General features: G+C 50.6%; 3 protein-coding genes across 4 annotated transcripts in view; 1 reads left to right on the forward strand and 2 right to left on the reverse strand.

Moving 5' to 3' along the window:
• Positions 1 to 3,424, forward strand: part of DAAM1 (dishevelled associated activator of morphogenesis 1) — a 92,052-nt gene extending 88,628 nt beyond the window's left edge. For both annotated transcript variants that reach the window (XM_077783911.1, XM_077783912.1), the window contains one exon: positions 546 to 3,424. In XM_077783911.1, coding sequence (XP_077640037.1) covers positions 546 to 755 — 210 coding nt within the window. In that variant the 3' untranslated portion in view covers positions 756 to 3,424. The remainder of the gene's footprint in view (positions 1 to 545) is intronic.
• A 9,480-nt stretch (positions 3,425 to 12,904) lies between these two features.
• GPR135 (G protein-coupled receptor 135) lies at positions 12,905 to 15,465 on the reverse strand. The gene has a single exon (XM_021554516.3). The coding sequence runs from the start codon at positions 15,457 to 15,459 to the stop codon at positions 14,200 to 14,202; it is 1,260 nt and encodes a 419-aa protein (XP_021410191.3). The 5' UTR covers positions 15,460 to 15,465; the 3' UTR covers positions 12,905 to 14,199.
• A 1,413-nt stretch (positions 15,466 to 16,878) lies between these two features.
• L3HYPDH (trans-L-3-hydroxyproline dehydratase) lies at positions 16,879 to 20,637 on the reverse strand. Its single transcript, XM_021554515.3, has 5 exons — positions 20,082 to 20,637; positions 19,696 to 19,865; positions 19,294 to 19,416; positions 17,659 to 17,796; positions 16,879 to 17,366 (listed from the first exon to the last, which is right to left on the reverse strand). The coding sequence occupies exons 1-5, from the start codon at positions 20,629 to 20,631 to the stop codon at positions 17,241 to 17,243; spliced, it is 1,107 nt and encodes a 368-aa protein (XP_021410190.1). The 5' UTR covers positions 20,632 to 20,637; the 3' UTR covers positions 16,879 to 17,240.
• Positions 20,638 to 20,651: the final 14 nt, after the last annotated feature.

Here is a 20,651-nt window from a genome sequence, read left to right on the forward strand (position 1 = left end):
AGGGCACCTGGGAGTGGCAACCTTGTCATGATGTCCCAGTGGTGGTCAGGGTGGCACAAGCAGCACTGAAGACTGGGAAGGGAGTTTCTGAGGTCTTAGACCCAATGGCTTTTCACTTTTGATTACTTGATTTATGACCTTGGGTTGGGGAGGCCTTGCAGTGAAATGTGCAGCAGAGCTGGTGCTGTCTGTTGGCTGCTGTGACCCGTGAGCAGCAGCCATGGGGCTGTGACCCTCAGCCCATGTTTTTATCACAGAATCTCAGAATCATAGAATGGTTTGGACTGGAAGTGACCTAGTTCTAGTTCCAGCCCCCTCAGTGTGGGCTTGGACACCTTCCACTAGACAAGGTTGCTCCAAGCTCTCTCAGACCTGGCCTTGGAGCACTTCCAGGGTTGTTTATCAATAACCCTGACCAGCTCTCATGTGCTAAGCACTGGGGTGGGAAACAACCCTTGCTCCTTGAGTTTGGGGATCACCATGCACATGCTGGGCACCCCTACAACCACCTGTGCGAGACTGAGGTGCCTTCTTTCGCCCTGCAGCTGAAGGAGCAGCGGGAGCGGGAGCGCAAGGCGAGGAAGGCGAAGGAGACGGGCGAGGAGAGCGGCGAGTTCGACGACCTGGTGTCGGCCCTGCGCTCGGGCGAAGTCTTCGACAAGGACCTCACCAAGCTGAAGCGCAACCGCAAGCGCATCACCAACCAGCTGGCGGAGAGCGGTCGCGAGAGGCCCGTCACCAAGCTCAACTTCTGAGAAACAAACTGACAGCAGAGCCCAGCAAAGGACACGCGGGTCAGTCTTTCCGAAGTGGCTGTGGTTTTTGGGCTTTTTGGTTTTTGTTTCCATGACGCTGCCTCGCGATTGCGAGCGGAACGGTGGCACGCGCTCTGTCCCCGAGGGCGAGCGTGTGTGTGTAGATACTGTGTAAATAGTCGGGTCGGGGGTGTGGAGGGAGGTGTGTGGGCAGCTCATGGTGGTGAGTGCCAGAACCACCTTCTCCCCACTCCAAAAAGTAGTTCTCCCCATGCACAAGCACAATGCCGCGTCCGTGGAGCAAGAGAGGACCCAACCCCAAGCCGCCGGTTGTCCCCGTGGTCACAAAGCCAGCGGGGAAGCTGCCTCCTGCTGCTCTCCTGCTCAGAACCCCCCAGGGCCGTTTGCAGGGGACGCCTTGCACACAAGGTTTAAAGAAGAAAAAAACACAAAAGCAAAGTTGACTGAACTTTAATCCATTGTTTGTTTGTTTGTTTTCTCTCACTGTTGTGATTATTCTGAGAAACGCGCAGATCTGTGCGTTCGCGCTGGTTCCCGAGCTTGGCGCCGCGGGTGCTCCCGGCGATGCTCTTCCCGTCATCCTTGGGAAATGCTCTTTTTCCTCCTGCTGCCACCTTGCTAAAGGACAAACTTTACCCCAAAGTGCTTCTCGCTGTAACGCCACACTGATGTATTTATACTTTTGCAACGTTTTCTGGCCCAAGACGGTGGGAAAGGTTCGGTTCTCGGAGGAGACGAAGAGCATAAACTTTTGCGTTGTAACTTTTGTTCTTGCTTTCTGTTCAATGGGACAAACTGTATCCTCTGTCAAGGTGGGTCAGGACCAAAGGTCTCTGAAATACAAAGGGGTTGGGGTAAAACCCACCAGCTTTCACCTGCCTTATTTTCCTTTTTCTTTCTCGGACACACAGAAGCAGTGATGCCAAGAAACACTCGTCTCTTAGCCAAGTCCTTTTTTGACTGGTTTGCTGTTCATTGTCATTGCAAATTTGTAAGCAGAACTACCTGTCAAATGTCAGTCCGATAAAAAAAAAAAAAGACAAAAAAAACCAATAATAAAAGTAATTCAGAGCTCTCAGGGAGTAATAATTTAAGGGTTTAGAAAATTAAGAATTGGAGAATAAAAAATAACCACCATTAACATATTAACATTTCTATTCTTAAATTATGCTGAGTATATAGAGGACTGTTACTTTTTACTTTTATTTATTTGTGGTATGTTTTTTAAGAAAGCAAAACAAAACCTTTTTATACCACCAATACTTTTGTGATCTTTTTTTTTGTTTGTTTGTTCTTTTTCCTGTGGAGAGATGAGTTTGTCCCTGTTGCACTAGATATTAACACTATTTGAAATAAGGTTGGTTGTTCTTTTTTTTTTTTTTTTTTCTTTTTTTTGTCAGATAATCGGTATTACTGGTGGGTATGGGATGTCAGTTAACTATATGTACTGTATAGCAAAAGTGCTGTTTAAACTAATTTGTATAAAAAAAATATGGTTCTAAGCACCTGAAGGCCACAGGGTCTGTGTGCTGAGTGAAAGCTGTGAAATCTCTCTCGAAGCAGAATTGTCAAGAGCTGTGGTTTTACCATTTTGTTCTTTTCTTCGTTGCAACGTTTAACGCACTGTAGATTTTAAAAAAAGAAGAAAAAAAAAAGAAAAAAGAAAAAAAATACTTTCTGAGTAGCATTTAAAGCAGTAATAAATAAAGCAGGTAAGTGCAAAAATAAGGTCCAGCACCTCATAGCCAAGCAGCTGCAAAACCTGCAGATTATGTTCAAAGGTGGAGTTAAGCACTTTGCTTTAAGAAGGAGGGGGAAATAAAGACAAAAGGTAATGATAATACTATTCCTTAACTAAAGTGCCTCTATTTATATTTTTTATTTATGGCTGAAAAAAAATGGGGCTTGATACAATTGAGGGAATGGACTATGGGGGGAATTGAAAATATATAAAATAAGAAGGAAAAAAAAAAAAAAAAAAGGTTAAAAAGAAAAAGTTTGGCTTCTGATGGTTTAAGGAATGGTTGGTCACATGTGTTTAATTGGGCAGGTGGTGGGGCCAGAAAGGGCAATCTCCTCCCAGGGTCCAGCACCCACCCCGGCTCCTGCCTCTGCAACCCCAGTGCCACATCAGGACCTTTCCTGACAGATTTCCTCTTGCCCTTCCAAACTTCTTGGGTTGTTGTTTTTTTTTTTTTTTTTAATTGTTTTACAACAGCCTCATTATCAGGCTGACTTTGCCATTTCTTTGTTTTCTTTCAAAAAAAATAGAAAATAGAAAAAAATATTATATCTCTATAAATAAATACAAAGGCTGTGTGCAGATAATTCCATGTGCCATTGTCGAAAACTACTTTTTAGATTGGTGCTGGTGTAAGTAGCCACTCTTTTCTCTTGGGTGTGTATTTTAAAGATGATTTTTTTTTTTTTAATAATGCCAAAAACAAAACAACAAAAAAAAATCCATCATAATTTGTAAACGAAAGTTTATGTCTTGGACCTTATTAGCTTCGTAGTGACTAAGGTAGTCTGTTAGGTGCAAGGATGTTAGTAGTTGTAGCTAGTGGGAAATGCTGTGTGATGTTATGAGATTGTACATTTTCTAAGATGGCAATATGCAATAAAGCGAAACAATTTCGGTGAGTGTACATGGCAGAGGCGTGAGTTATTTTTTAGGGGACAAAAATGGGATAATTAGGAATTGAGGCAGGAGTTGAAAAAGAGGCTCTCTGAGGGTTGCCCTTTTTTGGGTGTGTTTGCAGGCATTTCTGGGCTCAGGTGATAACCCCTTCACCTTGCCCTGAGTGCTGGGTTTTAGGAGATTGGGTTTTTTTCCACCCTGCTGCGTTTAAGGCAGTTGGGTTTTTCCACCCTCCAGGATTGCAGCATCCTCATTGTCACCCACATGTGGCTTCTGAAATGCCTTCCAGTTGGTGAACTCATTCATTTCTCCTTGTTTTGTTGTTGCTGGTGCCTGTTCCCACCTTGGTGGGAATTTTTCCAAGGCTTTTCCAGGATCCTGCATTGAGGCAGCAGCCAGTTTTGCATTGTGGGATTGGATCCTGTCCCTTTTTCCAGCAGAAGTGCTGGCTGGGCTGGCCACTATGCCTCTAGCAAGCCCATCTAGTGATGTTTCCTTGGCAGTAGCCCAAACCCCTCCTGGCTTATTCCTGCTCACCTTTTCCCACACACCTTTCCAACCAGGATCTGTGTTACTTTTCTATTTCCAGTGCTGTTGGGTGATTTTTGCATCACCCAAAGACACCCCCAGACCCCACTGCCTGTGCCGTGGGAGCACATCTGCATTGTGCTCTGACCCATGGGATTCCCACTTTGGACTGGGGCTGGCAGGGAGCACAGATTCCATCCCCAGCCCTGGCAGTCGTGGGCTGGTGATGCCATGGGAAAGCAGCCCAGGGCTGTGTGGTGCTGGGACCCAAGGAAAACAGCAACAGCTTCAACTTCTCTTCCCATCATAAATCCTTATGTCCCCAGCATAGGGCTGGTTGGGGTTTGTCCATAAATAGATGTGAACAAGCTGGCCAAACCCCACAAACCCATGAGGGCCTGAAATTCTAGTTCATGGCAGATTGCAGGTTTCCTGGGCCATGCTATTGTGTGACACTGGATGGTCCCCAGGATGGAGGCAGGGTGGCTCTGGGAGATGTGAGCGAGGTCAAGACACAGCTTTTTATTCAACCAAGATGCTTGATGGGAAAAAATATCCTAGTAACTTTCAATCTTCCTCAACTTCAAACCCTTCCACATGGCTGGATTAGCCCCATCTATTGTTTAGGAATACAAATTTCAGATACTGTTGGAATCTGAGGTATTGATGATTCTGAGATCGTAGAAAGTCTCTGTCTTTCTGCCCCACTGCCAAAGCAGAAGCCATAATTGGTCTGTGCTGGTTCCAAGGTTGTTTATTCTGTTTATCTCTCACATGTTCTGCTGCCCTGCCCAGCTCTGTCCTGCAGGGCAGCGTGTGGGGCTCTGCCCTCAGTGGGATGTGACAAACATTAAATACCAGAAACTCCCTGGGCTGGATTTACAATAACGTGCCAATGTCTGTCACCTACGCTGGACAGTGTGTCCCCAGTCTAAACCAACAGAAAAATGCCAACACCACAGTGAAACATGGAGGGCATGAAGAAGGAGAAAAAGGACAAGGCACACCCAATTTCCTCCATCTTGTCCCCTTTGAACTCCTAATCTAGAATCCTAAAATTTTACTTTTGCACCCATACCACACTTAATTATTGCTTATATCAAACACTCAGAGCTTGTAATTCATGCTGTAAGATTGCAAACTCTTTTCCATGGCCAGAGATCACAGCCAGTGTCTCTGGGGGCTCTGTCCAGGGGGGTTCCTGACCCCTGCCAGGGTCCCAGGCCTTCCAGGGCAGCCAGAGGGAAGCCCTGCATTCCCACAAGATACAATGTCATCCTAGGCAAAAGGGGGCCAGGGTGAGCATTGTGCTGGACTGGCACACCTATGCTGTGTCAGCCCATGTCCACTGATGTCCTGGCTAGCTGGGCTATCACCTGAAAAAAGGCTCCTGTGCCCAAAATCCTGGAAGCTATTCCCTCCACTTACAGCCCTGAGCCAGCACATCCTTGTGTGCTGGCTGCTCCAAACCTGCCCAGACCAGACCTGGTGCCAGGGAAGCTGCCGGGCACGGCGCTCCTGGAGGAATTGTCCCATAGGGCCACCCGGGTTGGTGGCACCAAACCACCAAACCTGCTGAGCCAGCCCTGATGGTGCTCTGCTTCAGCCTGGCAGCTTTCCCTGCTGCCCAAGGCTGGGGTGACAGGAGTGTCGGGTGTCACCTCCTGCACTCAGCCTGTTCTTGGCATCGCCCCCAGCTGGGAAAAGATGAGTCAAGGGCTTGTGGCAATGGCCTGATGCAGGCAGCGTTGCAGCATTGCATGCAAAGCTCAGCTCAGCAAGTAGGGCAGGCATGGCCAGATGGGGACACGGCCAGCTCCCATCCTGCTGGCAGCCACTCTGTGCTGCTGGACTTCTGGACTATTTATTTAATCCCAAAAAAAGGGGACCGTGGGCCCAATGGACCTGTCAGACTTTGCTATCTCTGCTGGAGGCCTTTGGAAAAGTGTAAGCAAATCAGGGATGTTGCCAGTTCAGCTCCCACCTGTGCTGTGGGACCTGTCCCCACTGCCACTGCCCCCGTGTGACACCCCAAGGATGCTCTGGGGTAAAACTGCACTTTGCCATCTTCACTGTCACACAGCCTGATCAAATCTGCAGTCCTTGTGCAGGGCTGGCACTGCTGGACTGCCACAGGAACAGGCACAAGTCTGATGAGGAGCAACTGGGAGAGCTCAGCCTGGAGAAAAGGAGGCTCAGGGGGGACATTCTCACTCTTTACAACTTCCTGACAGGAGGGTGGAGTTGGTGAGAGTTGATCTCTTCTCCTAGGTAACAAACAACAGGACAAGAGAAAACAGCTTCAAGTTATGCCAGGGCAGGTTTAGATTGGATATTAGAGAAAAGTTTTTTGTCCAAAGAATTTCCAAACATTGGAACAGTCTGCTTAGGGCAGTGGTGAAGTCACCATCCCTGGAGGTATCTAAAAACCATGTAGATACTGCACCTGGGGACATGGTTAATGGTGAGATTGGCAGTGCTGGGGGAATGGTTGGATTCAATGATCTTAGAAATCTTTTCCAATCTAAATGATTCTGTGGTTCCAAACAATTCTGTGATTCTGTGATTCTCAGCTCCCATAAATGCTGGTTATTTCACCAGTGCTTTGGGTGAAAACATTCTTCGAGCTTTGCTTCTGGGGGAGACAGGAGAGGCCAAGAGGACACGAAGGTGATGCATGCAGGAGGGAGGGGATGAGCTCCACCTCCACTCCATCTCCTGCAGCAAATCCTGCAGACATCTCTCCTGTGACCTCTCTCCCTGGCATTGTTCAAGGTCCTCCAGCAGATGCATGTGAAAAGGAGAGTTCTCCGTTTGAATCAGGAGTGCTCTGATCCGAAACCTCTGAGCATCTTTTGTCATTTTTAGTCTTAAATGGGGCTTGATGAGAATGTGCAGGTGAGAAATCCCGTGCTGCCGGGCCCCACCGGAGCCTCAGCAAAGGCAGGGGAAGCTGCCATCTGCTGGCACTTTCCACCTTCAGCATTTCAGAGCTGTCAAGTACAAAATAAATTCCGCCCTTGTTTTCCTCTGCGATCTCTACTGTGGTCTGAAAAGTTCTCGTGCTAAATTTTCAATAGAAGGTTCCCCCATCATGGTTGAGGAGGGTTAATTTTAATTCTCTCTATTGTAATTCGACTCAAATAGCCAAAGGTCACAGCCTGTGGCTTCTCCATGACTTTTGGCAATGTCTGACCTTCAGGTGGATGCACAGTGTGTAAAAATGCATATGTGTGTAAGATAAAGTAACTCAAAACAGATTCATTGGTCATCTGAACTTACTTAATTCCATGGCTTTTGAAATTACCACAGAATGCCTAGCTCCACTACAGTGTCCCCAAGGGCCTGCCCCAGTGCCAGGATTTGTGCTGGGAGCCTGTTTCTACCCAGCTTTCCTTACACTTTGTATGCACTCTGTTGTCACAATGCAAAGAACTTGAAATTAAGCTGGAGTTTCCCAGTTCTCAGAGCAATTCTGTGAAGGTAAATCATTGAAATTGCCATTTTTCTCCATTACTTTCTTTATTGCCCATATTCCAGTATTTGCTCATGTGCTCTCAGCTCAGAGGTGGCTCTGCAGGAGGGGCAGGACAAACTCACTTTTATTTTGGGCAACAGCAGGCAGAGCTGCTCTAAACCAGGATTATCCTGGGCACCAGCACAGCAAGTCTGGAGTGCCCAGCTTTGTTCCTGCTGCCTAACCCATACCTGTGCCCTGCCAGGACACTGCTGTAAGCTGGGCTGGGAGTGCCCCTGGCTTTACCTGGGCTTTGGGTGCTGAGGGGTGCCAGCAGCTTTTCCATCTGCTTGGATTTGTGCCTGTGTACTTTGATACGGCTTTACTTTGCCAGGCTCTGTGCAGAGCATCCCCTGGGCTCAAGGAAAAGTAAGAAAGTCCCAGTTTTGTGCTTCGCCCAGCTTCTGATCTTTGCCTAAAACCCTTTTTGCTGTGAAATCAGAGAAACATTCAGGCAAGACCTAGTTTTTATGGCAAATCTTTCCAATTTAATAGCAGGAGGCAATCACCACTTGAGTAACATTTTCTGTAAAGACTCCACAATTCAGATGCTGTATTCAGAACTTGACATGACCTCAGGGATGCTATATTACCAAATGTTCTGTAAAATGCACCAGACTGAGCACAGAGGCCACAGGCACAGATCAGGCACAAGTGCTGCAGCACATTAGATTCCACTGGAAAAAATAAGTGACCTGGTTACTGAAGGCATTTTTTATCCCTGATGCTGAGATTCTTTCAGAGTATGTTGCTAAATCAGGTAAGCAAATTACATTTATGGGGTTGTGAGGGAATTGCTGGGAGGGCGAGATGAATTTCAGAGAAATTTATTTTGCTGGTTTTGTTCACATCTGCCCTGAGGGCAGATGAGCCTGGGGGAGTGTGTTAATCTGTAGGGCCCATCCAGAGGTGTTTTGAAGCACCAGCATCCTCCCAGCTGCTCTCCAGTGGGAGTGGGGAGGGCTGAGCTGGCCTGGTGTTTTCCATAATCTCACACAGGAGCCAGCTTGGTGTCCATGTGCAGCCCCAACATGGGGACAATTTTCACTTCTCTGACTGGGAATCCCTCAGTGAATCCCTCTGGCCAAGCCCCCAAGCAGTACCCAAAGTGTTTAAGCCTCTGCATCAGAGCTGCTGGCAGAAAGCAGGAGGAGCTATCCCTGCTGCCTTCAGCCAGACTTGCTCTGGCCCCTGGGAGAAACACAGATGTTCCTCCAGATGTGGAAGGCTGATCAGCACTATTTCCACTCCCAATCTCCATCCCAGAAACAGAGGAATATAATTTTCCTAAGCGATTTCCCCAAAGTCATCACGGCTGCATCTTTTTGCTTTTCTTTATGGTGGCAAGGAGGTGTCCCCATGTCTGAAGGAAAAGCAAATGTGTGGAGCACTGTGGTTTGCAAACACCTTTAACTCTTCAGGGCACAAAATAAAAGGCCCCTGAAGAAAGGCACAATCCTCTGGTCTAAGGAAGTCTTTCCAAAAAACTTTATTACCTTTATGATTACCTTTTGATGTTCCCTTAGCTTCTGAACTGACTGTGCAAGAGATAAGATTAAAAATAAAGGCAAGAATAATGGATGTATAAAATTAAGGATCCCAAGTGCTTGGAAATTGCTCCCTGGTTGGTTTTGTGGGTTTCACAAAGGCACTGCTTGCCTTTGTGAAACCAGCTGAACCTGGAGGAGCTCAGTGCCAGCAGTCAAGAAATAACACAAATAACAAGCAGTTCCTCTCAGGGTGAATTTACTTCCTCTGCTGAATCACAGATGGATCCTACTCATGTCCTGTGATCACCAATGAGCCTGTGGGCACACTGGTGTGCTCTGCCACCCAGTACAAACAGCCCCAGCACACAGCCCCCTTGTTAAACTTCCTCTGTCACAGCCTCCTGGGGTCGTTGTGGCTGAGATCATCCAGAACTCCCCAGACAGATTAGTGCAGACCTCGGTGTGGCACCCTGGGGTTTCTGCTGCTTTCACTTTGATTTCCCCTGTGACCATTTCATGCCACTGAGAGGAAAAAAAAAAAACAAAAAACCAACCAAAAACCTAGAAATGCTGAGCTGCTGCCCAAGTACTTTGGCTGTGGACAGTGTGGATGCTTCAGCACTCAGTGGCCTGCCAGCAGCGTGGCACTGAAAAGCCAGCACTCCTCTGCAAACTGGGAACAGCAGCAGGGCTGCCCATGCTGCAGGAGGCAGAGCTGGCCTCATCCTCCCCCCTTCATTCCCAGTGAAGCCACTGGGACTCACCCCACTGCTCATGGCAAGCCCGAGGCTTGCAGCAGCAGAGCAGCACTGTGCAGTTGAGCAGGAGGTCCACCAAGAGTGGATCTTATTGTGGGTTATTCCTCCTGGAGGACTTGGGATCTTTTCTCTTTAGCACTTTGTGCTTCTGTAACGCTTTGCGAGCAGATCTAGATGTGCACCCATTTATTATTAATAATCAGAGTTATGTGAAAATACAGAAGCATCCAGAGTGCAGGGGCAGCTGTGCTGCTGAACAAAGCACGCTGCCAGCACTGGGGCTGAGCTCACCAGCCCTCCAGGCTGCAGTTCTGCAGCTCTGGCCTGCATGCACAAAATCCCACTTCTCTGATGTGCTTTTCAAAACATTCATTTCAGCCTGTACAACAAACTTCCCAAAGAGCAGCACGTGTTGAATTTGTCTTTCGGAATAAGTTTTGGTGAGGTGCTCTTTGGGCATCGGTCACAAGCCCTACCCTGAGTGCTCCTGTTTGGGAAGCAGTGGTTCTGGGGGTTGAGCTCATTATCAGAAAGGCTTTTCTCAGCATCACTGCCGGGACAGCTCTGCTGGCTGCTGAGGTCTCTGCTGGCATCTGCTGGATACAGGAATCATCACCAGCGCTGCAAGAGAGGCAGCAATGGGGTATTTCTCCTGAGCTCTCCCCGTTCTGGTGATTGATGGCAGCTATTACAGCCCATCTGGCTGTCACTTGTAAATACTGCTAATTGGACTGCTAATTGTTCACACTTCCTAAGTTATGTACACAGCATTTGCTTTGAACCGAGGCTTCATCCACAGATTAAGAAGGGAGGGGAAAATAACTACTTGAATGAATCTGATGATTAAATCAGCAGGAAAACTACCACTGCATGCAGTTGGAGCAGTATGTTCTGAAATGTTTGTCATTCATCAAGGCTTAATGTTTTCCTTCTAAGATATAATGCATTCGTTCAACCAGTGGCATGTTATCATTGCCAAATACTAAGGTACTCTTAAACTGAGGGTTTAAATATGCTGGAAAGTCAACAAGAGACCAAAGAGCCCAAAGACTCATTTTTAATTTGCCTTGGACTGCAGTTTTCTCCAGTATCCAGGGCTGAACTGGTCTTCAAATCACTTGAAATCCTCTTTCTCCTATGCTGAATATCCTACACAGAATAATCCACATGATTTTTGGCATGCTAAAATATGTCCCAATGTCTTTGAGCAAATAAGATTTCTGCAATTTGCTTTGTCCAGGCTCATCTCAAGGGAGGAAAAAGGAAAGAAACTGGAGGGTTGGAGCCTCAGAGCCTGTTTTGTAGTGTCTAAAACATCAGTGTCTTCCTGCCTCCTGAGTTTTTCAGCCCAGAGAAAGGGGATCTCTAAGTGGGGTGACACCAGCACGGGCATGTGGGAGATGTGGGGGTGATGTCCCATAGTGGCTTGGCCAGGAGCCACCTGCTGCAAAGTTTTCTCACCCAAGAACAAGCAGCTGCAACTACAGAGGGCAGAGTTTTCAGAGCTAGAGTAAAACAGTGGCTTAATCCACTGGTTTTGTTCTCCCAGACGAGCACGTGGAGCTGTTGTGAGGCGCAGGGACAGACCTTCTCAACCACTCTGGTGCTGGGTGAGAAGCAGCAACCTTCAGCAGAGCTGGGACCCAGCAGCATTTCAAGGACTGTTCTGGCAGGCAGCCTGCAGCCTTTGGTATGGTTTGTGCTGTTTGTGGTTTAGCTAATACCATTTGGTTGTATTTTTTAAAACATACTTTTAAAAACGTGGCTGTAAAGACCTATATACCTGGCTTGTTCAACAGTGCTGTGATGTGAGGAGTGGCTGAGGGAGTGTTTAGCCAGGAAAAAAACTACCTGAAGGGAGGTTGTAGCCAGGTGGGCTTGGTCTCTTCTCCCAGGTAACAAATAACAGGACCAGATGAAAATGCCTCAAGTTGCAGCAAAAGAGGTTTAAATTGGATATTAGGGGAAATATCTTCACAGAAAATGTTGCCAAACACTGGTACAGCTGCCCAGGGAAGTGGTAAAGTCACAATCCCTGGAGGCATTTAAAAGACACACAGGTGTGGCACTTAGGGACATTGGGTAACTGGTAGATTTGGCCATGCTGGGACTTGATGACCTAAGAAGCCTTTTCCAACTGAAATAATTCTATGATTCTGTGATTATGAGGAGCACAGGCCAGGCACAGCTTTGAAACACAAGCTGGCTCTCTACTGAAGCTGCAGCAGGTCCATGTCAAAAAGGATCAGGTCAAGAATCTCCTCTTGCTCCAGCCCAAGTTAGCTTTCCACAGAAACGTGCCAATTTGTGATGCCTCCAAGACCACCAGCTGCCCTTGCTCAATTCCTCACGTGCAAGACTAACATGCACCAGCCTGAGCTTGTTAAAAATACATTGAAACCCGTGTTATAACAGCTTCACTACCACTTCCCTAGAAAGCTGTGTTACTTCCACTCCCAATGCAGCTCCTTCAGTCCTGACATCCCCAGTCCTTCCCTGGCCATACCTGATTGCCACAGAGATGTTTCCCTGGCCTGTGGTACATCAAATGAGTAGAAAAGGAAACCAGTATGAAAAAGAGGGAATCAGGGGTTGTTCAGTGCCTGAGCCAGCTGGGGTGGTGGGGACAGAAGGGACAGGGAAGGTGGCCAGAGGCAGGCACTGAGGGGAGCAGCACGACCCTTCCCAGGGGATTTCAGACATTTGCTCTGCATGATTATCCCCCACCAATCTCCTTGTTACCACCTGCAGCTACCCAGGTAAGAGTTAAACCTCATCACTGACAACCACCCCTTTCCATTTACACTTAGCCAGGCATTGCTGTGCCAGAAATTCCTCTCCTGCCCTTCCAACAAGCCACCCGTGTTCACTCGCTGTCAAACAGCTCCTGTGAAGAGCTGTGGGTTTCTGCACTGCTTCTTTCTGAAACAGCAAGAAAACACTGCTCAACCTGCAAAATCCAGTAGCTGCAGGGCAAATCAGCAGTGCTGAGTAGTCAAGGGTCAGATTTTCCCTCATGGGCTTCAGGAGCATCAGAGAAGAAAGTTACAGTAATGCTTACAGCATGGAAACCAGCTGCATTAAAATTTCACAAACAATTAGGTCTCTCTACTATCATTCATCCGGCAATTTTTTTACCGCAGTTCCCTTCCCAAGGCTGTCCAGAGGATGACACCAGGCTAAGACACTTTCATTTCCTGCCTAAGAGATAATTTATTTGCCTCGCTTACAAAATAATGATACTGTGTTCACTTGCATCACAAACAGCTGAAAAATCCAGTAAAACCAAAACACTGTATTTTTAAAGCCTGTACAAGGAAAAATATTGTCTCACACTAAACACTGGCAAAGACAAATGAAGGCCAAATCTTAATTTCAGATTCAAAATACTAATTTAAGGCTTTGGGCCCTTGAACAAAATGATTACACTGATAAATCTGTTCTAATTTATGCTGTGCAATTGCATTTCCATGGTGTTATTTTCCTTTCTCTTTTCAACAGCAAAGAGCTGTTTTTTAAATATCGTATTCCCATGGATTGCTGCCATCAATACAACAATATCTGTTCTGTGCATATAGACATTTTCACATGCTGCAGAGCACACAGAGAACACGTGGTATTGCTTTGCCTCTCCTTTCAGACACTTCTCTCACACGGCTCCTCTAATTATGGTAAAACCCTTGGAGATGAGAGACACTTCGGATGAGCTCAAAAAGAAAACATACATCTTGTGCACACCACAGTTTACGCCCACACCCTTTTCAGTCTGTCTGAGGAACTCATGTTTCTCATATTCATAGTATTTTAAGTTGACTGTACCCTCAAAAAAAGAGAAAAGGCTGCTGAAATTCTGACATCTGAGGTATTACCTTCCTTCCCTTCCAGCATCATACATCTTCCCTTTCACAATTACTTTTCTTGTTATGCTTCAGCGTTTAAATAAATAAATAAATAAAAAATAGATCACTTTTTCAGCCTGTCCTACAATCTGCGACTTTTTGACTGTTGGCACTTCCACATATAACAAATAAAAGCAACATTTTCCTGCCATGGTGCGGTTTTTCACAGTGTGCTGTTTTCAGAGTGGCTTCCAGCTGCCAGTGCTCAGCTTTCAGTTGCTTTTTTGGCACTTAAACAAGCAGCTCACAGAGTCATTCAGACAGTTTGGGCTGCTTTGGTGTGTCAGCCCCGGAGCTTCGCAGTGGCACTTTCTGCAGCTCTGGAGCAAACACCGTCCTGTTCTTGCAGCTGAGCTCTTGAGCTGGCTGGGCTCGGTGGCTGTCACTGATGCATCCATCAGGCCTGCTGGAAAGGAAGGGGGATTTCCCTTCCCTGTGGAGCTCTTGGGTCACCAAACCAGAGCTCACACAGCGGAGAAGAAACGCAAACCCATCACAGTTTCCCGGCACTCCGGCTGCCAAGGGCACCAGGACTTTCTCCAGGGAGGCAGCCGCGGGGCCGGATGCCTCCATCGCGTTCCCGCATCCCTTCAGAGGCTGGTGTCGATGGCGCCCGCTTTGGCCTTCAGGGTGGCCTCAGAGACAGTGTCCGGCTGCCCATCGCGACAGAAGAGCACGGCGGGCGTCTTGCAGGCCCACATGGCCACGTCTGCCCCGCTGGCCGGGCTGGAGGAGGACAGGGCGCTGCCCGGGGGGCCGCTGTGCCGATTGATGTAGCGCTCCCGGACGCGCTCCGCCCGGCTGCGGGGCTCCGGCCGGCGGCCCGGCACCGACAGGTAGGCGACCATGTTGTTCCTAGTCCTGTAGCCGCCCTCCCGGCTGCGCCGCAGCAGCACCGAGATGTTGGGGTTACGGGCGGCGTAGATGAGGGGGTTGATGGCGCCGTTGGCCCACGCCATCCCGCTGGCCACGGCGTCCATGGTGGGCGAGAAGGGCAGGCGGCCGGCGGCGGCGGCCAGCCCCAGGATGCAGTAGGGCCCCCAGCAGCAGATGATGGAGACGATCATGATGAGCACGGTGGTGGCCGTGCGCATCTCGCCGTAGGCGCGCAGCAGGTGCCCGTAGGTGGTGAGCGGCCGCACGCGGCTCTCGGTCAGCCGCACCGCCCGGCAGATGTTGAAGTGGCAGAAGCACATGACGGCGAAGGGCAGGAGGTAGCAGAGCACGATGAGGGCAGCGCCGTAGGGCGGCCCGAGCCGCGAGGAGCCCCAGGGCAGCACGTAGACGCAGCGGAAGGCGCCGGGCCGGGCTTCGCGCCGCCCCTCGCCCGCCAGCCCGTACCAGGGCCCGGCCAGCGCCAGGGCGGCCAGCCACACCGCGGCCAGCAGCTGCGCGGCGCGCCGCCGGCCCATCTTGTGCCGCGGCTGCCGGACGATGGCACAGTAGCGGTCGAAGGAGAGCAGGGCCATGGTGAGCGTGGCGGCGATGCCCAGCCCGGCGTGCAGGGCGGCGCTGGCCAGGCACAGGCGCTGCCCGAAGAGCCAAGCGCCGGGCGGGCGGCTGAGCAGGCTGAGGAAGGCCAGCGGCAGGCAGAGCAGGGCGCCCAGCAGCTCCGACAGCGACAGCGACAGCACGAAGGCGTTGGTGACCGTGCGGAGCTGCCGGTGCCGGGCGATCACCAGCACCACCGCCCCGTTGCCCAGCGCCGAGAGGGCGAAGATGAGCAGCAGCGCGGCCGCTTGCGAGGCCAGCGCCGCCGCCGACCAGCCCGCCGCCGCCGCCGCCCCGCCGCTCTCGTTGCCGCCGCCGCCGCGGGAGAGGTTGCCCGGCACGGCCGCCGCCGGCTCCATGCGCAGCCTCACGGCCCGGCCCCGCCGCGGCTGCAGAGCCCCGCCGCTCCCGGCCCCCCCGGCCGCTGACGTCGCTCGGCCGCCGTTGCCCGGGGAACCGGCCCGGCCCGGCCCAGCCGGACCCGGGCTTGGCGAGCGGAGCCCGTGCGGACGAGCAGTGCGGCCGGGGGACCGCACCCACAGCGGCAGCATCCCGCGGGTCCCCACAGATGTGCTCCCCTGGCAGCCCCAGGTACCGGGTACCCGCAGACACTCAGCGGGAGGCTGGGACCACCAGCCCGGCTCACCAGGCTGGGGCTTGAACACACACCCCCCCCCCCCCCCCCCTTTCCTACCAATCTCATCTGAAAATTTTCTTAAGGATGGTAATGAAGGATGCACCCCAGTTAATGCCTGAAGTACCTCCAAACATCCTGTGCTGCGCTTTGTGTGCTGTCCCAGCTCTTTCCAAGGAGCCGGGCTAGGGGGCTGATCAGAAGGGAGATGCCCAGAAGATGAAAACACATGTAAGAGTGTGCTCCTACAAGCACAGAGGATGTGTATGCCACTTCTTGTAAGGCTGTATGGGACTTACAAAGAAGTTACAGGGAAGCTGGGAGCAGGAGCCCCAGACAGCATCCCAAAAAAACCTCTATTGCCAGCACAGCAGTTGCATAAATCAGGGGATTTTTTTTTGTTTGTTTGTTTCCTCCTGCTACAAAGTTATTTTCAAGCTGACAGAAGAAAGTGCTGCCAGGCATTTCTGTGCCAACCTTGTCTAAGTTCACCACTATGCACCCTTCTGCTGCATGAGCTTCCATGAGATGACCATTCTCATGTCTCATTTTAACAAGTGACAGTTCCTCCCTCGAGTGTCTTTATTTAACAAGCACCATTTTATCCTGAGACAGAGTGGAAGTGACAAGCCACCAGAGGTCTGAAGGTCTGCTCCTGCCACTGCAAATGCTTGCTTTTTTCCCTGGAGGTAGTCTGGCAAAGCACTGACTGCACTCTGCTGCACAAGCTGCCCCTGGACTGGGACAAAACCTGTAAATAATTAGCAGTCAAAGGTCATAATGGCTCAGACTTTCAAACACAGCTGCTCCTGTTGCAAGTTAATCACAGGGTATTTGCAGCCAGTGGTCCAAGATAAGCAAGAGAGGAAGGCTTAGGGAAGCAGCACAGCATGGACACTCAGCAGGAACACAGGAAATTCTGATCAAATACCTGCACCCAGCCCCAGGATGCAGGAGAGCCCTGGTGGGGTGAAATGAGCAGGGAAGAGGTTGTCTGGACAGGCTGAGCAGGGAAGCTGGGGCATGAGACAGAACAGCACAGCTGGCTGAGCAGGAGACAACGAGAGTTAGCAATTCAAACCCAGAGTCATGACATACTCGGCACAATCCTGCAAATGAGATCTGGGAGTGAAAACAAGGGAAATGACAGTTTTCAGCTGGCATTTAATAGAAATCTAACGTTGAAATTCATAATTCGCAGACATAGAGAAGGCACATACATTTGAAGGCAGCTCTCCCAAGATCAGCTCAGTTTTCTGTGAATTACGGGGAAGAAAAAGAAGAGAAATACTACAGCTTTTCAGAGCAGCTTGTATATGCTAATCACAGTGCACCCAATATGCTAATCACAACAGGGCAATAAGCCTGTTATCTCGAAATGTGACAAATGCTGTCACACCACCCAATACTGTTCTTGTTGCACCGTGTGGAGAAGCAAAACAGAAATTCATGGGCAGGAGAAGAGCAGCACCATCAGTGAAGCTTTGCCACCACCCATGGCTCGGGTCACTTGAGGAAGAAGCCGTGTTTCAGTGGGTCCTCCTCTTCAACAGTGAAGGTGGCTGTGCCAGTGTAAAAGGCTTCTCCTGAGACTTCCACAATGACAGCGTTGTAGTTCCCAAACTTAGTCTCCTGCAGAGGGATCAGGATGAGGATAGAGGCAACAGAAGGTTCTCCACTCTCCCAGCCCCACAGAATTCCAGTGCTGCCTGACATTTTTGCAGACACCCCTGCCCTGGTACATCCCAAAGCAGCCAGACAACACAACAAGGTCCTGAAATCCTTTTAGTGCCAGGTTTGTGGGAGGGCAAGACCTATAGGCACCTCCCTCTTTCCTAGGCACTGAAAGGCTTTTCTGCTTCCCCACTGAGTACATTTCTAGCAGCCCTTGAAACAGGGGAAAAGTCCAGCATGAGCCACTTGCCTTCACTGCCTTCCCAGTGAACAAGGAGCCCGTGGTGCTGCTGCGGAAGGTTCTGGTCTGCTCCAGCTGGATGAGTCCCTTGTGGTGCTGCAAGGCAATGCGAGCTGTCACCCCCGAACCTGTCGGACTTCGGTCAACCTACAGCAGAAGAGATCAACCAGCTCTAGATTTTGGGGTTTAGTACTGTTGGAATCTGGGGTATTGATGATTCTGAGATTGTAAAAGTCTCTGTCTTTCTGCCCCACTGCCAAAGAAGAAGCCATAATTGGTCTGTGCCGGTTCCAAGGTTGTTTATTCTGTTTATCTCTAACATGTTCTGCTGCCCTGCCCAGCTCTGTCCTGCAGGGCAGCGTGTGGGGCTCTGCCCTCAGTGGGATGTTACAAACATTAAATACCAGAAACTCCCTGGGCTGGATTTACAATAACGTGCCAATATCTGTCACCTACGTTGGACAGTGTGTCCCCAGCCTGAACCAACAGAAAAATGCCAACACCACAGTGAGACATGGAGGGCATGAAGAAGGAGAAAAAGGACAAGACACACCCAATTTCCTCCATCTTGTCCCCTTTGAACTCCTAATCTAGAATCCTAAAATTTTACTTTTGCACCCATACCACACTTAATTATTGCTTATATCAAACACTCAGAGCTTGTAATTCATCCTGTAAGATTGAAAATTTTTCTATGGACAGAGATCAGAGACAGTGTCTCTAGGGGCTCTGTCCAGGGGGGTTCCTGACCCCTGCCAGGGTCCCAGACCTGCCAGGGCAGCCAGAGGGAAGCTCTGGATTCCCACAAATACAAAGTGAGATTCCTCCCCTCTGTTCTTTCTGCCATCTTTACACTGCAATCAGGGGAAACTCCAACAGCCCAGCGTTTTGTAGAGAATCCAGATACACCAGAACTGAGAAGGAAGAAAGAAGCAGGTTTGGCATACATCTGGACTGTGGTTGACTTTGGCACAGTTAGGGATAGATGATCTAATGAACACTGAGGCTATTTAGGAGCACTTGAAATCTTCCCAGCATCATCTCAAAAAGACTGAGAGGGGCTGAGGCCACCTGCCCGATTCTCACACCTCAAGGCAAGACTGGTTCTCCTTACACTGAGGGGGCTCTTGGCCAGCCTGGTTTTTAAAATCTCCAAGACCACAGTGTTGGCCAGCTTCTGAGGTGACCTGTCCCAGTGCTCCACACTCCTCACTGCTGGGAAGTCCAACCAAAACTTCTCCTGCCATTTATGTCATACCTTATGCACTGCAGACAAGAACAGAATTTTAACACCCCATTTTTCTCTTCTGTTGTTCATCCCCAGCAGAAGTCCCTTGGAATAGGACTTTAGGGACAGGCACTATGCTGGCATCCTGTCTCAGCTCCTGGAAAATTCTGATCAACAGGTTTTGGGTATGAACCTTTTTAAAATGCCACCATCTAAGGTATGGAGAAGTATTTCTGCTACTAGGAGCAAAACCAGAATGTGTGCATTGACACTCAGCTCTCCAGAGACGTGACAGCAGCACAATCAATCACTCCCCAAACTAAGAACCAGAACAGTCTCTCTTCTTTGCAGTGGATCTAAGGGATAAAGGGACAATTGTGGTGCCTCCTGTGCCCAAGAAGAGCCTGTTTCTGTACCTGTTCATCTGCAAACACACAGATGTTGGTGGTGGGCTCCTCACTAAAGGCATCTTTCCCATCTGTCAGTATGGTGCCGTAGAGAAAAGCCAGGTCTTCACTCTCAGGGTGATGAAGCTTAAACTGGAACAGCACAGAGAGGATCACAAATGCACACAGCAGCAGCAATGTGTGCAGTGCAGCTTCTGTGAGAGACCAGAGGAAGGGGACAAAGCCACATGGCTGCATTTCCACCTCTGCCTCACAGGTGACAGAGAGAAGCAGGAAGGCTCCTTCTGTCCTTGTAAGGACTCTGAAATTGAACACGGGGCCAGGAGGATGGGACTCCCCCCCATCCTGAGCATCTCTCTGGCACAGTCACCCCAAAGGGAACATGCTGGCATACCACAGTGCTCTCCATACCTGTTTCTTCACCGCTTCTGTCACTGCACTCGCTGCACTGACAAGGTCTCTGGTCTTTGAAGAGCACACATCGAGGCCCAGCTGCTCGGCACTGAGGAAGGCGTAGAAGGTGCCACCGTAGCCGATGTCAACCACCACCTTCCCATGGCCAGGGACATCAATGGCCAAGTCTGAGCAGAGAAAGGGAGCAAGGTGAGGAGGCAAAACTGTGCCGAACCATGGGATTGCATACAGAGTGAAGCAACGCACACACGTGCAGAGGCAGCGGACAGGGATGATAATTGAAGTACTCCTATGGCACCTTACAGCATCCCTGAAGACCCTACCAGGGAGACAATTCCCAGATGCCCCTCAGCCAGACCCCCCCAACACCCGGCGGTCCCCACCGGTGGCGGCGGCGAAGGCGGGCACGCTGTGGAAGCGCACGGGGTTGCCGCTGCGGCGGCCGTCCCAGGGCACGAAGGCGGTGACGGGCCCGCAGGGGCAGCGCAGGCGGACGGCGGCCTCGGGGCGGGCGGGCGCCGGCACCAGCCCGTAGTCGAGGGCGAAGCGGCCGAGCGCCATCACGGCGTGGCCGCACATGGCGCTGTAGCCGGCGCAGTGCAGGAACAGCGCCGCCAGGTGCGCGCCGGCCGCGGCCGCCCCGCCGCGCACCACCACGGCCCCGTACATGCCGGCGTGGCCGCGCGGCTCGTGCAGCAGCGCCCGCCGCACGTGGTCGTGCCCGGCCGCCACCTCCCGCCGCAGCGACAGCAGCGACAGCCCCGCCGCCGCCGCCCGCTCCGCCGCCTCCAGCCGCGGGAGGATGCGCAGCGGCTCGCCGCCCGTGTGCATCTCCACCGTCTGCAGCACCGCGCCCGACGGCGAATGCGGCGGCAGCGCCCGTCCCGCTCCGCCGCCGTCACCGTCAGCAGCGCTGCCGCCCTGCGCCGCCATCGGCGCCACCGGACACACCC

Source organism: Lonchura striata, chromosome 6 (genome assembly GCF_046129695.1).
Source record: "Lonchura striata isolate bLonStr1 chromosome 6, bLonStr1.mat, whole genome shotgun sequence".
NCBI classification, from domain to species: Eukaryota; Metazoa; Chordata; class Aves; order Passeriformes; family Estrildidae; genus Lonchura; species Lonchura striata.